The 16493-nt window shown below is 39.1% G+C and overlaps 1 protein-coding gene across 7 annotated transcripts in view; it reads left to right on the forward strand.

Moving 5' to 3' along the window:
- The window catches only part of NSD1 (nuclear receptor binding SET domain protein 1), a 144610-nt gene that overhangs the window by 63554 nt on the left and 64563 nt on the right, over window positions 1-16493 (forward strand). For all 7 annotated transcript variants that reach the window (XM_054568535.1, XM_054568537.1, XM_054568538.1 and 4 more), the window contains one exon: window positions 15347-15519. In XM_054568535.1, the coding sequence (XP_054424510.1) occupies window positions 15347-15519 (173 nt within the window). The remainder of the gene's footprint in view (window positions 1-15346; window positions 15520-16493) is intronic.

A 16493-nucleotide genomic window follows, 5' to 3' on the forward strand; every position in this document is an offset into this window, starting at 1 on the left:
TCCAGCAAGAAACTTCACAAACGACTTTTGGCACATTTGATCAGTCACAGCAACTTCTCCATACACTGTACAATTCTTTTTTTGTGTTTCAGTTGTGTTTTTACCTTTCTTGAAATAATAAAGCAAAATATGCTGAAAATGTTGCAAAATTTTTTTCATCTTCAATATTAAAAGAGCACAAAAATTCACCAATTTTGAGTGTTTTTAATGCATGCTGATATGACAGCTGTCACAATTCAGTTCAACAAAATTGTTTTGAATGAAGTTAAAGACAACCAAGCACTACTAGAGCCATCTTATGGAAAAGAAGAACGAACTTTTTGGCCAACCCAATACATGTGTTTGTGTGCACTGTGTTTCTTATATACTGTATTTTGCTGTGTATAATGCGCACTTTTTTACCCAGATTTTTGAGGGGAAAAATAAGGGTGCTCATTACACATGGGTAGCACTAATTCCATATCTATATAAATGTTTTTAATTCTTTTATTTATGCTTATGGATTAAAAGTGTAACTCTAGAAAGCAGTAATGATATCTGTATGCAAAATAACATCCTGGAATATGATAATTGGTTTTATTTCTAAATATAAATAATTGAATTAAAAATTAAAACAAAATATTTTTTTTTTCTTGAAAGTTTTGGCCAAGAACAGGGGTGTGATTTATACGCAGGCGCACATTATCCATGGCAAAATACAGTACATTTCTATTTCTCTGTAGGATGATTGACCAAAAGTGGAGTTGCCAGATTTGATCTTACATTTTGAATATGGAATTGCTCAAAGACCTTTATAGCTTACTGTTTTTAGGGGTTTTAAAATGGTATCTTTTTTGTGGTCTGTTTGGACATTTAAATTTAGAAAATTCTTTTAGTCCTCTTCTTCTACTCTGTATTCCTGTGGGACTGCTAGTTTCTTACTTATTGTATTGTTCTTTATAACCAGTAGTGTGTCCATGCCATTTATTTGACATATACTAAGTATATTGTATAGATACTGTACAAGTTATTGGGATCTAGTATTGAGCAAAACATCAGTCTTTCTTGACCTCGTGTATAATTAGAATTCAGTTAAAGAAATCTGACACAAGCAAGTAATCAGACAGAAAGATAATTACTTAATTGAGACATGTGTCCAAGGAAAGATACTGGTTTACAGTTAGTAATATAGCAAGGCTACTTAACCCTGGACTTCTGGTGCAGGGGTATTCAGGGCCAGTTTTGCTTATAAAATTATCTTTGATCTGAGACCTGAAAGGATAACTAGGAGCTAACTAGGGAAAAAGGAAGATGGCTCCAGGCATAGAAAATAGTAAATGCTGTGCCCCTGGGAAGGGCGTAGTGCAGAGACATGGAAAGTTGCACAGTAAGAGGCTGGAGAAGTATATATGAGTCAAATCATGCAGCATCCTTTAGACTTCATTTAGAAGTTTGTATTTTTTCCTAAGAACAATGAGATGCCATAGCAGGGGGTGATGTGATCTGATCTGTGCGTTTTAAAGTTCGCCCTGACTGTAATGTGGAACATGGATTGGGGGTGCAGGTACATCAGAAGACAGAGTTAGGGTCAGTGTGGCGATGATGGTGAGATGAACGGGCTACCAGACCACGCCCGCTCTGGAGGCTGCTGCTGCCCTGGCACATTCTGACCCCTTCATGTGTCCTGTAACCTTCAGGTTCTTGACTCATGCAGGAAAAATTTCAAGACTTGAGTCCAGGTGAAAGTGAGAGTTAGTTTATTAAAGCTTGGTGTCGACAGTGAGGCAAAGGAGGGGCCCCTGGAGACGGGATTGGGGGTATGCCCGGGTGAGCTGCTGCTGCCCACTGCTCCCCTGGATGCACATGTCCTCTGGACCCTTAGATCTTAGGATAGAAAAGGCAAAGTTCATGACTGAGGAAAAGGGGACACAAGTTTGCTCAAAGAGGAAAAGGGGACACAAGTTTGCTCAAAGAAGAAAAGGGTTTTACATATTTTCTGTAGGCAGGAGTTTTAGGGGAGGTCCCAGGGGAAGTCCTCAACAGAATATTCATTAGATTTCCAGGGTGGTGTTTGGTATGCTGATGTAGTAAAATGAGCGTGTAATGGTGACTGGAGTTATTTTCTGGTTAGTTTTAGCTTTATCTTGGATTAGTCTGGCTTGTTTTTCCTTTCTTATACTCACCCAAGGACATTTTTTCATTGCTGAGAGAAGGAGAGAAACATCAGTGGGTTGCCTTCTTGTACATGCTGCACCAGGGATTGAACCTGTAACATGGGCGTGTGCCATAACCAGGAATTAAACCTGGGACCTTTCCGCCTGCAGGACTACACCAACCAACTGAGCCACCACACCAGCTAAAGTTGGGTTTTGGTTTTTTTCCCTTGTCTGTCTGGCTGACTATGGTGACTTAAGCCCCCTGTTCTTAGATATTTTTGGTTAGGGAAGATAGAGTCTTGTGATTTGTCTCAGTTTCCTCATTCCACTTGGCAGAGAATTTTCTTAGTTTCTTACTAACCTGCCTGAAAAGTGGCAAAAATAAGAGATAAAATCTATGTGATTTGGCAATGGATGGATAAATGGGGAGTGAGGGAGATTGAAGTACTGAGGTTTCAGTAGCTCCCAGGTTTCTGTATCTCACACGGCTCCCAAGAGTTTAACTTCATTCCGGCATAAATAGTGTTGCTGTTTACTGAGAGCACTGGAATATCTCTAACTCGGGGGTATCATCTGCTTGTTGATAATAATTGGAGCCATGTGCCAGGGCATGGATGAGATGGCCTTGGGACAAAATATGCATTGGGGGGGGGGGAAGGTGGCTTTGAGGAAGCCAGCATTTGTAGCCTGTATGAAGAGACGGAGCTGGCAAAAGAGATGATTAAATCATAGATGCAAGATGAAAACCAGGAGAATGTGTTATTGGTGACTAGAGTGTTTTTAAGAATGAAGATGTGGTTGATTCGGCTGACATTGCCTAGGGATCAAATAAAATGTCTGTTAGTTGTAAGAAGGTAGAGATCATTGGTAACTTTTTTTTGGTGGGGGGTAGATTAGACTGATTTGAGGAACTGGAGACAAAAATAAAGAAGCAGGGATGCTATAGCAAGAGACATATATGGAGTCCAGAAAGATTTCTATTTTTATTTTTTATTTTAAAGGTTTTATTCATTTATTTTTAGACAGAGGGGAAGGGAGGGAGAAAGAGAGGGAGAGAAACGTCAATGTGTGGTTGCCTTTTGCGTGCTCCCCTACAGGGGACCTGGCCTACAACCCTACAGGGGACCTGGCCTACAACCCTACAGGGGACCTGGCCTACAACCCAGGCATGGGCCCTGACTGGCAATCAAACTGGTGGCCCTTTGGTTTGCAGTCTAATGCTCAGTCCACTGAGCCACAACAGCCAGGACTTGGGGGGGGGGGGTTTGTTTTGTTTTGTTTTGTTTTCTGTCCAGAAAGATGTTTAAAAAACGGGGATGATCATGCAGGTAGTGCTGAGGAGAAGAGCTCTGTAGACAGGGAGATGCTGAAGGCAGGAGTACTAAGGGATCAAAGATAAGGTCATAACATAGGATTCTGGAGGAGGGAAAAGGTAGATGGAACTCGTATCACAGTAGGGAATTGGCCTTAATGGGGAAAGGAAGAGCGCCTTTCTAGTGTTAACAGTAAGGGTGGGTTAGGGTGCTGTGAGTGGTAAGGTATGCTTGAGGATTCCTATCTGGCCTTTTTGAGTCAAGAATGTGGTCACACCAGAGAGCAAATGCCCTTACTGGCAGAGATAACATGTCATTTGGGAGGCGGGTTGCTCTAAAGGTTAAAACTCTTGAATTCAAGAGAGCCTCCCAGAAGGGCCAAATTCATATAGCTTCCTACTGGAGAAATGATAAAACATGTTCAAATGGATCTATTTAACCTTACAGCAACTTATTTCATATTACTCACGTTTTCTATTTTATCTTTGCATTTTGCATTTTTTTGGTTATTGTTTCCTTTTTTCTGTAGTTTATAGTAAGCTGTAGTAAGCCAGATTCTGGGAAGCTTAATCAACTCTTAGTAGTTAACTCTCCATTTTTCTTTGAATGTGCTCCTTTTTCTGTTCATCTCCTTCATAGCACATACCTAGTAGAATCATCCGCCTTGCTATTGATATTGTCCAGTAGGAGAAATTTTGGGTAGACTGCTCTCAAAGTACTCCTGTACCCCACTAACTGAAACTATGACCACTATTAATGTTTTGTAGCAGCATAAGTTATCAGTGTAAAAATTAAAAATTCTAGTGCACTGTTCATATTATTGTGATCATTCATATTTATTGTTTTCTTAGTGATACTAAGTATTCCAAATGGTGTTAGAAAACTCAGTTTTATAAAATTACTATTATTATTTAGGTCATTACTTTTATTATATACAGTGCATATAGTGTAATTATTTATTTTGAGAGACTGGGGAAGGGAGAGAAAAAGAGGAAGAGAAACATCAATGTGAGGGAGAAACATCAATCGGTTGCTTCTCACAAGTTCCCTGACCGGGGATCGAACAGGCCGCCTTTCTCTTTACAGGATGATCCCCAACTGACTGAGTCATACTGGTCAGGGCCAGTGCATATAATTTAAAATGCTGCCCTAGCTGATGTGGCTCAGTGTATTGAGCACCAGAGTGTGAACCAAAGGGTCACTGGTTCTATTCCCAGTCAGGGCATGTGTCTGGGTTGCGGGCCAGGTTCCCAGTAGGGGTGCGCTCAAGAGGCAATCACACATTGATGTTTCTCTTTTTCTCTCTCCCTTCTCCTCTCTAAAAATAAATTAATAAAGTCACTAAAAAAATTAAAAATATAAAATGCCAAGCTGTAAAGTCAACAAGCCTTGTTAGGAATATAGTCCTGCTGTTGCTTTCCTGCTCTGTCTAAGCACCTCCAATTCTGTTCATTGATTCATTCAGTCATTCATTCATATATATATAAATCCTCACCCAAAGCTATTTTTTTGTTTTGTTTTTTATTGCTTTTTAGAGAGAGAGAGACATAGACATCAATGTGAGAGAGAAATACTGGTCAGTTGCCTCCTGTACATGCCCCAGTTGGGGATCAGACCCACAACGTTTTGGTGTATGGAACAGCGCTACAACCAGCTGAGCCAGCTGGCCATGCCCTTCAACACTTTTAGCTCTATTTTTTTGTTTGTCTGTTTTAATTTGTGTGATTCTATTTAGAGAGAGGAGAAGGGAGAGAGAAAGAGATAGAAACATTGATTGGTTGCCTCTTTTCATGCCCTAGCCTGGGACCAAATCCACAACCTAGGCGTGTGCCCTAACCAGGAATTGAGCAGGTGACGTTTCGCTTTGTGGGACAATGTCCAACCAACTGAGCCACACTGGCCAGGGCTAGCTGGATCTTTCTTTCTTTTTTTAAGGTTTTATTTATTTATTTTTACAGAGACGGAAAGGGAGGGAGAAAGAGAGGGAGAAAAACATCCATGTGTGAGAGATACATCAGTTGGTTGCCTTTTCACACATCCCCAGCTGGGCACCTGGCCCCGTATCCCAGGTGTGTGCCCAGAGTGGGAATCGAACTGGCGACTTTTGGGTTCATAGGCCGGCACTCAGTCCACTGAACCACACCAGCCAGGGCTGGATCTTTTGATTCTTTCTTTCGAATGTCAAAATTTGACCCTTTTGGATTGTTGTTTACTTCTGTTCGTAGAAGTTGTGGATTGGTTATTTTTCATCCTTGCATGCGTTGGGTCTTGCCCCTCACCCCATCTTTGGCATCCTCTTTCTTGTCTTTCCTATTATATTATAATTTTGGTTAGGAATTGAGTGTGTACATTATTATGTTAACAGTATACACAACTTAGTCATGTAGTGTCCTGAGCTTGCTTGTCCTTACAACCTTTTATTTTTTGTCAATTATCTGTATATGTGTGTGTTTTGGTGAGGGGGAGAGGGTTATTACTAGTCTGTATATTTATTGCTAATTTATATTAAAAGTCTCCTAGTTTTTGTATGTTCCCACATGATCTAATATAGCAGTAATTTGTCATTTTCATCATCTTAAATAAGTCTTATATATACCCTTATGTATTCCTTCAGTCTACAGTAGTCTGGTGAACAGCTGTGATCTTGGGGATTCCTGTCAATGCACTCTTGTGTTGGAGTCCACGTCTTACTCGTGTTTGGTTTACTCATTTTCAGTGTATACTAAGTCCTTCAGTAGTTTTCTGAGAGAGGGAGTGTGGGAGATAAATTTTTTTGTGACCTTATGTTATCTGAACGTATTTTTGTTCTTATATTTGTTTGACAGTTTGACTGCTATAAAATACTAGGCTGGAGCCCTTAGCTGGTGTGGCTCAGTGGACTAAGTGCTGGCCTGCGAACCAAGGGGTCGCTAGTTCGATTCCCAGTCAGAGTATATGCCTGTCTTGCAGGCCAGGTCCTCAGCAGTAGATGTGTGAAATGCAACCACACATTGATGTTTCTCTTCCTCTCTCCCTCCTTTCCCCTCTCTAAAAATAAATAAATAAAATCTTTAAAATACTAGGCTGGAAATCATTTGTGCTTAGACTTTTGAAGGCAAATCTAAGTCTTTTAGCTTCCAGAGTTCCTATTAAATCTGATGTTATTTTGATTTTTTTATCTTTTGTATGTGATTTTTGTCCCTCTTTTTCCTAAAGCTTGTATACCCTTTACTTTGTTCATAAAGTTCACAGGGTTATACCTTGCTGTGAATCTGTTTTCATCCATTGTAGTGTGTACTTAGTGGGGCCCTTTTGATCTACAAATTTAGTTTCTTTAGTTCTGGGGCATTTTCTTGAACTATTTCCTCCCCCTTATTTATTCTCTTTTTATAACTTTTTTTTTCATCTTCACCTGAGGACATTTTTTTCATTGCTTTGAGAGAGAGAGAGAGAGAGAGAGAGAGAGAGAGAGAGAGAGAGAGAGAGAGAGAGAAACATTGATGCCAGTGAAAAGAATCAATTGGTTGTCTCATGTACACACTCAGACTTTGGGGAACAGCGCCCCAAATGGGAATCATCTGCGTTCAGACCAGGGATCGAATCTGCAACCTTTTGGTTATGGGATGATGCTCCAACCAGCTGAGCCATGCCAGCCCGGGCTCTTTCTAAAACTTAATGAGATGTTTAATTTCCTGCATTGGACCTCATAATTTTTTTTTTTTTTTTTTTTTTTGTATTTTTGCTCTACCTACTTTATAGGAAGTTTCCTCAACTTTGTCTTTCAATGTTTTTTGAGTTTTACATTTCTGCTGTTGTGTTTTTAATTTTCAAGGATTCCTTTTTGTTCTCTGCATCTTATTTCATTAATACAATATCTTTTTTATTTCTGAGGATATTAATGAGAGTTTTTGTGAAATTTGCTCCTGTACTTAGTCTATTTGTTTCAGGTTCCTTTTTTTCTTCATTATTTATTCCTTTGTTCTCTATTTTTTGTTTGATGCTTTTCTCAGATCTTTTCTCAAGAGTGAAGAGTAGCCCCCGTTAGTGTGGCTCGGTTGGTGGGGCGTCATTCCGCAAACCAAACGGTTGCCACTTCTATTCCTGATTGAGACACATGCTGGGTTGCGGGTTCAGTCCCGGGTTGCAGTGTGTATGGAAGGCAACCTTTCAATGTGTTTCTCTTGTGTTGATGTCTCTCTCTCTCTCTCAAAAAAAACACAAAAAAAACAAAAACAAAAAACAGTGAAGAGTAAAGAGAATATGGGCACTTCTGAACAAGTGGAGGTTGTCAACCTTTAATTTCCTTGTATGGACCCTCTTCCCTCTCAGCCTCTTGTCAGTACTTTCTCTGTGTTTTTTTTTGTTTTGTTTGTTTGTTTTTGTTTTTTTTTTCTATTGGCTTGGTGAGACTCCGCAGGGAAGTCTTTATTCTCCTAGCTAGAGAGTAAGAATCTGGATCCTTGTATTCTGGAAGTCCAGTAAGGGAAAGATGGTTGGGTGTTTTTAGCATTCAGTTTACTTATTCCCTGTATTTTTGGTACACTTATACCCCTGGACTGTGCTTGGTGTTGCTCAGTCTAGGAACCTTCCATTTTACTCCATCCAGTAAAAAAGCCTCTAGGCTTCTCTGGGGGAAGAGGACAGGCAATGGTCTGGTAGTTTGTGATGGAAGAGGAAACTTATGTATCCAAGGCTGCTTGATAACTTTTAACCAGTCCTCTGTATTCTATCTTCCTAAACTCCAAGTGTACAAGGTGCTGCCAGTTCCTGGTCCTTTAGTAGAAGGGTGCATGGTGTAGAGACTGTTGGTTCTTGGCTTTGCTCAGTGATGACATAGAATTTGGCATACTAGGATCTATTAAGTCAGTAACTATAATACTTATCCATGTGCTTCTCAGCTTCCAAGACTGTATAGCATGTTTGCACAGACACACTAGTTTACACTCAGCTGTCCTCTCTTGTGCCCCCTGTCCTTAGGTGGTATTATGCCTTAAAAATCTCTTTTATTATCACTTTATTATCACTTTGTATTCTCTACTTTTAGGGTACCCTTCACAAAGCAATCTGGGGGAAAATTAGATTGTTTCTAAGTTCTCAAGGCTAGCCTGTCATTTAACCTCTCTTTGGTTTAACTCTTACCACCATCTTCCAACTTTCCCAAATTTTTATTATTGTTTCTCTTTCTATACTTTGTCTTTTGTGTTATTTCTTTTAAAAACTACCTTTACTGTTATTTTTACGGTTATTTTTTATTGACTTTGCTATTACAGTTGTCCCAGTATTTCCCCACTTTGCCCCCATCCACCCAGCACCCCCCACTCCCTTAGGCCATCCACACGCCATTGTTCATGTCCGTGGGTCATGTGTGTAAGCTCTTTGGTTACTCCATTCCTTATACTGTACTTTACATCCCCATGGCTATTCTGTAAGAACCTATTTATACTTCATAATCCCCTCAACTCTTCATCCATTCCCCCATAAACCCCCTACCATCAAAATGCTCTCCATATTCATGATTCTCTCTCTGTTCTTCCTGTTTGCTTAGTTTGTTTTTTAGATTCAATTGTTGATAGATTTTTTTTTTTTGCCATTTTATTATTCATAGTTTGGATCTTTTTTTTCTTAAATAAGTCCCTTTAACATTTCATATAATAACGATTTGGTGATGATTCACTCTTTTCTTGTCTGGGAAGCACCATATCTGCCTTTTGATTCTAAATGACAACTTTGCTGGGTAGAGCAATCTTAGCTACAGGTCCCTGCTTTTCATCACTTTGAATATTTCTTGCTAATCCTGTCTAGCAAAGTTCTTTTGAGAAATCAGCTGAAAGTCTTATGGAACTCCCCTATAGGTAACTGACTTCTTTTCTCTTGCTGCATTTAAGATTCTCTCTTCTTCTTTAACCTTTGGCGTTTTAATTATGATGTGTCTTGGAGTGGGCCTCTTTGCATCCATCTTGTTTGTGACTCTTTGTGCTTCCTGGACTTGCATATCTGTTTCCTTCACCAAATTAGGAAAGTTTTTTTCATTAGTTTTTCAAAAAGATTTCCAATTTCCTGCTTTTTCTCTTTTCCTTCTGGCATCCCTATGATGTGAATACTGGAGTACTTAAAGTTGTTCCAGATGCTCCTTAACACTGTCCTCGTTTTTTTGGATTCATTTTTCTTGTTCTGATTGGTTGGTTTTTGGTTCCTTATGTCCCAAAACATTGATTTGATTCTCAACTTCATCCATTCTACTGTTGTTTCCCTGTAAACTGTTCTTTATTTCAATTAGTGTCTCCTTCTCTTCTGACTGGATCTTTTTTATGCTGTTGAGGTCCTCACTAAGTTTCCTGAGGATCCTTAAAAGTGTTTTGAACTCTTTATCTGATAGATTGCTTATCCCCATTTTGCTTAGTTCCTTTTGTTGACTTTTGATGTGTTCTTTCATTTGGGTCATGCTTCTTTGTCTGCTCATTTGGGCCGCTTCCCTGTGTTTGTTTCTATGTATCAGGTAGAGCTGCCACGACGCCTTGTTTTGGTAGTGTGGCTTAACATAGTAGGTATCTTTCAGGGTCCAGTGGCACAGTCTCCCCTATCACCCAAGCTGGGTACTTGAGGTTTGTCCTCCATGTGGGCTGAGTACATCTTCCTCTTGTATTTGAGCCTTGATTGCTGTTGGCAAGTCAATGGGAGGGATTTACCCAGGCCAGTCAGCTGCAAGGCTGTGACCACGGACCACCAATCTCCACCCTCTACCCTCTGGAGGATCAGCTGTGCAGGGGCAGGGTGGTGGTGCTCTGATGTGGTCTGTAGTTGTCCACTGGGTGTGCAGGCCCTGCGATTTCCCTAGATGGTGCAGACCAAGATCAGTTCTGCCCTGTGTTCTGCCCGGGGCCACCTTGCCTGAGTTATAAAGCAATGTGAGGCGACTGCTACTTGTGCTGGGCTTGGAGATTCCCAAGTGAAGCCAAACTGTACATCTAGGTTGGCTGCTGCTAGTGCCCGGCCTGGGGCCACTTAGTGAAAGGTATGGGGGCTGAGGGCTCACTGAGGCCAGCTGGTGCTTATTTGTTAAGATTTAGGAAGTTGTGAAGCATGAGCCAAGAACAGGCACTCATATGGAAAAATCAAAGTTAAGAGTTTGGATGGGCCTGAAAGTTGAGAGGGACAGGCTCCCAGGAGATCTCCAGGGTGGGACAGTGTCCATGGAGTCTCAGATATGGCAGCAGCTGGCTGGTTCTGTGGCTCTGTGAGGCAAAGAAAACTGTCCCCCAGCTGCTACCTTGATGGCAGACACTTCATTTCTCCCCCTTATGCCATTGGTGCCTTTCAAGTTGCTACCCCGGTGCTGGAGCTCAGAGAGAGTGAATCTGAGTAAGTCCTTGTGTGGGTTCTTTAAGGGGAACTGCTTGGGACCCCAGCAATTTGTTCCACTGACTCAGTCCCTGCTGGTTTTTGCAGCCACAACTTATGGGAACTTATCTCCCTGGTACTGGAACCCTGGGCTGGGGGCCTGGTATGGGGCTTGAACTCCTTGATCCTGAGACATCCCTCCTGAATTTTTATCCACCACATGTGGATGTGGGACCAGCCCATTTCTTGTCTTTGCCCCTCCTACCAGTCTGGATGGATGTGGTTTCTTTATTTCCATAGTTGTCAGACTTCCATTCAGCTCAATTACAGATGGTTCTGGAGTGATGGTTCTTATATATTTTAGTTGTAATTTTGATGCGGTTGTGTGAAGAGGCCAGCCATGTTTACCTATGCCGCATCTTAACTAGCAGTCTCGCTTTTACTGTTTATTTTAATGTGGTGTTCAGAAGGGACCAAAACTAAATTTGAGTTTTCAGTCTACATTCTTTACCTTTCAAGATTTACACTTTATTTCATAGTTTTTAAAAAGTTTCTTACAGTCTTTGTCCTTTTGGCTCTGGCTTACAACTTAGCATGTCTTTTAGGTTTATCCATATTGTATTATGTATCAGTATTTCATTCATTTTTAAGGCTGAGTAATATTCCATTGTATGTATGCAGTCCCTTATGCGCTTTCTGAGTTTCAGATACCTGTGGTCAACTGCAGTCAAAAAATAACAAATTTACCCAACCATTGACATAGTCTGCTCCCAACATTTCATCTGTTGACATCATCATGGGTCAGTGATGGAGGATCATTGAGGCAGACGGTCAATAGTAGCCTAATGCCATGCCACAATGCCTACGCTATTCTCACTTTATCTTATCACGGCAGGTGTTGTATCATTACAAGAAGGATGAGTATAGTTCAATAAAATATTTTGAGAGAGAGAGAGACCACATTCACCTAACTTTATTATGGTACATTATAATTATATTTTACTATTAGTAAAATATAAATTTTAAAATTTATTAGTAAAATATAAAATTAGTTACTGTTGTTAATCTCTTACTGTACCTAATTTATAAATTTAAATTGATCATAGGTGTGTGTGTGTGTATGTACATATACATATACATATACATATACATATACATATGGAACAACATAGTATTTATAGAGTTTGGTGTTATTCAGGCATCCACAGAGGGTCTTTGAACATATCCCCCAGGATAAAGAGGGACTTAGGTATATTACATTTTGTTCATCCATTCATCTTTCAATGGATAGTTGAATTATTTTCATCTTTTGGCTATGGTGAAAAATGCTGCTAGAACACTGGTATTGAAACATTTGTTCTGACTTTTTATTGTACGTGAAGTCCTTTTGATTTGTCTTTTTAAAAATTTTTTATTTTATTTTTGATTTTAGAAAGGGGATGGGAGGGAGAAAGAGAGGGAGAGAAACATCAATTGGTTGTCTTCCATTTGCACCTCTACCAGGGATTGAACCCACAACCCAGACATATGCCCTGACCCGGAACTGAACGGACAACCTTTAGGTTTGCAGGACGACACTTAACCAACTGAGCCACCTTGGTCAGGGCTGACTTGTCTTTAAAAGAAAAAAAAGTTTCAAATTTTGTTAATTCCCATTGCTACTGCCTTAGTTTAGGTTCTAATCTGTTGCACACACTATTTTGGAAATCTCTGGTCTACTGAGCCTCCTCTGTTTCCTCCTAAATATATTATTCAGAGGTTAAGAATATTTATCTTCCTAAGATGCAAAACTGATCCTGTGGTTACACAGTTTAAATGAGGCTCCTTCTTGCCAGCGTTATAATAATCAAGGTTAACATGGCACCCAAGCTATTTCAGGTCTGGATACTGCTTACTTACTTGGTTTTCCTTTCTTACCACTTTATGATTTAGTGTTCTGAACTATGTTTCTTTTTGTTTGTTTGTTTTTTAAGTCCTCATCTGAGGACAGTTTTATTGCTTTTTTAGAAAAGGAGGAAGGGAGGGAGAGAAAAACATCAATTGGTTGCCATCCTGTACGCTTGACTGGGAATTGAACCCATGGCCTTTTGGTCTATGGTACATTTCTCCAATCAAATGAATCACACTGGCCAGGGCTTTTTTCAGCTACTTTTTGTTCCAGCTGTTTTTTTGTTTGTTTGGTTTTGTTTTTTTTTTATTCATGCATGCCTTTGTGGGTTCTGGGCCCTCATACTGGAACTCTCCCATTAATAAGCAATTTACCTTAAAAAATTCTGCCTTGGTGTCCCATTTGTTCTCTAGTTAATATTTTCCCCCTTTTTAGTGTTATTTTTTTTTAACTTTTTAAGGATATTAAGGATACTTAAAAAAAAATAAAGGTAGATAAGGGCTGTTTTGAATGATGTATGGAATGTTACTGCCAAAGCCACTATGTACAAGTAAGTAAGGGAGGGGAGCCTTCATTTCTTGGTTGTTTGCTCCTTGGACAGTCTTGATGATTTCCTCCTTCTTGACCTGGAGCCTCTCTTCACAGCTCTTATGAGGTTCATTGGTCTTTGGCCTGTGGGTCTCACTCTGGTCAGCCAGAAATTTCTGTGAGCCGTGTCTGCCTTCAGCTTGTGAATGTGTTCCATAAGGATCCCCTCCCTCCCTCCCTCCCTTCCTTATTCATAGAGAGAGGAGAAGGAGGGAGAAGAGGAAGAGGAATATCAACTTGTAGGGAAACATCAATGGGTTGCCTCTGGCATGCCCCTAACTGGGGACCTGGCCTGCAACCCAGGCATGTGCCCTGACCGGGAATCAGAACCAGAGGCCTTTTGGTTTGCAGTATGAAGCCCAACCCTCTGGGCCACACCAGTCAGGGCTAGCGTTATTTTTTGAAAGTGAATGTTTGTCATTGGAATTATCATGCTTTTACCATAATCTATTTCTGTATCTTTTATCTACTGGTCAGTGAGATCTTTTCTGTCTTGTCTATATTGCTGGCACATAACTGTTCAGTCTTTGTTGAATTTACTTACATATGGGAGAATCGATTTATTTCTAAAGTGGACTTTGAGAACTCCTGTATAGGCACATATGTATCTTACCAGTGGTTTCTATTGAAGGATTTAATTTAGTAGGTAGAGTTTAAGGAGTTAAATTTTTTCACAACTTGGTTTTAAAATTGTCTGAACAGAAAACTGGGTTGTAATTTCATCATTAAGCATAGTTTTATGGAAAAACAACTATTTCACCTAAAGTTTACAAGAGCTGCTCATGGGTACTTTTCATTCTTTGGTTTTATAGTTTTGGAATTAGCATTTATAAAGAAGCTTCCATTGAAATTTACTTGACATTTTGGCTATTTTTCCAATTACTGCAAAGACAGGAGTTCTGAAAGTTCACACCTCTTTGTACTTGTTCTGAAGTTCATTTTATAAATCTCTCTTCCCCTTTCTTTTACTTCTCTTCTTTTTTCACTTTCAAGGAAGTATGCTTTTCCTGTTTTTCCAGAGATATTTAGATTCTTTTTTGTGTTTTGAAACAGAGTATGATTATTATTAAGGGAGTTAGATGTAAGTTCAGGTGAACTTTTACATAACATGATTTTCTTCTCTAGAGAGCCAAATCATTAAACTTTTTGTATTTGTATTCCCTGACTGTATTTCTTTTGTGATATTTTTAACTGGTGTGAAAAATGCTAAACGTATGGGAGATACATATATTACACATACTGGATTGTAATCTTCTGAATGAGATTTGTGTTTTGTTTTGGTTTTTTTGTTATTATAATCAGAAAACTTTGGACAACCAAGAAACTGTAGAATAACTAGATTTCTTTTTGTTTTTATTGATGTTTGAGATTTATTTTTTATTTATATGTTTATTTTCAAATATCATGTGACATTTTCTCTGCAAAACCAGCATTTTACTCCAAATTTGCCCACCCCTCTCGAGTCATTGGACTTACTGTGTCTGTAAACTGGAGATCATACTACCTATATCTTAGAGTCTGCTGTTTAGAAGAATCCACACAGGGCAACTAGTATAATGAGTGCCTGGCCCATAGTAGATACTCCATACATGTTAGTGTATTATAATTGGCATGGTGTTGAAGTATTTCTTCCCCCTTATATTTTGGCATAGTGTTTTTAGATTTGTGGTGGTTAGTTCTTGTTGATTATTGTATTTGTGGTGCTGTAGCTTATCATATGTCCATTGTGTTTTCCACTAATGAAGATGTAAGACTTTATAGACTAATGGTAAAAGGAACTTTCAGTTTGTTGCTATATTAATTTGTCTTGTAATTAGCTAATTGGCCTCTAACTGGTTTGGAATATATAGCTTATCAGCAGGCTAAACCACTGAGTTCTTTCATAAACTCTTAAGGATTTTCTTGCCACATTAATTGAATATTTAAAATTTTCCTTCTATCAACTTATGTCAGAGTTTCTTGTTCTGCAGGTTTTTAGCTTGTTGATTTTTTTCCCCCCAGGGTAGGGCAGGAGATAGAGGCCTCTTTGGCAACAGTGTTGTGAATTTTATCTTTATAACGAATGGTCATCTTTTTAAATGACACTGGTTCTTACCCTTGTCCAGTTTCCAACCGGAGGCCCTATCGACAGTACTATGTGGAAGCTTTTGGAGATCCTTCTGAGAGAGCCTGGGTGGCTGGAAAAGCAATCGTCATGTTCGAAGGCAGACATCAATTTGAAGAACTACCTGTCCTTAGGAGAAGAGGAAAGCAGAAAGAAAAAGGATATAGGCATAAGGTAAAAAAAAAAAAAAAAAAAAAAGCCTTTCTTTATCTTTTGGGGGTTTGGGGGTGAGCAGGGAGGAGGCAAGGAAGAAGTATAATGTTTATGAAATACAAGTTATTCCCTTTGGTAGTAGGATATTTGTGAGAAAATAGGTAGAAGGCAAAGTATTTTGCTTGGATGAGATGGGGCTAGCCTTCCAAATATTTATACTCAATATTTTGAGAAGTGATTCCAGCTAATTTTTGCCATGTCACTCAGACAATACAAAATGGCAAAAGCAATCTTCTGTGGTTATATCTTCTGTAAAAAGAAACTGATCATCAAAATGAAATACTCTACTTCTTGTTCCCTGGATTGATTTCTCTTAAAAGTGGGAATGGTAAAGCTTTAAACATTTTTTTGTTTTGAGCTCTGTGTGCAGCTATTACTGCTTAAGTTGGCAATTTCATACCTGGTTATGTTTTAATAAAGAACATGGTGTTTTTGTTGTGTTTGCTTGATATTTTTTGTTAAAGTTCACTGAGTAAAATTCTTTGTAGTCAATTCTACAAGGGGAAATAATTCCTCTTAGATTGATGTTTTATACTTCTCTGTGTATAAATACTTTTAGACTATTTTATAAAAATCATTAGGATAATTTAGAGTCAGTATGCATTCTCTTCTATTAGTTTGAGTTCTTTGAGGATTGACTAGTGTCTTCAACTCAAAAACTATTATAATCTTATGTTTTTGTACAACTGTTGTGGATTAGAAGTAATAATAAATATTTAGTATGTCATGAGATTGATGCTCTAAAACAATTAGCATGTGCTGCTGTTAGGATAAAGGAGGCTACGTATCCCTTTCTAATACTCTGGGTAGTGTTAGGGAGGTATCAGAGTTTTTGTGTCAAACCTTTAGCTATGTAGGTTAAAGAACTCCCTTTTTTGAGGACTTCATTAGAGTATTCAGGTTCTGGAAAATTAATTTACTCTGGTCACAGTTAT

Source organism: Pteronotus mesoamericanus, unplaced genomic scaffold (assembly GCF_021234165.1).
Source record: "Pteronotus mesoamericanus isolate MK-2021 breed Mesoamerican mustached bat unplaced genomic scaffold, CSHL_Meso_final contig_2, whole genome shotgun sequence".
NCBI lineage: Eukaryota > Metazoa > Chordata > Mammalia > Chiroptera > Mormoopidae > Pteronotus > Pteronotus mesoamericanus.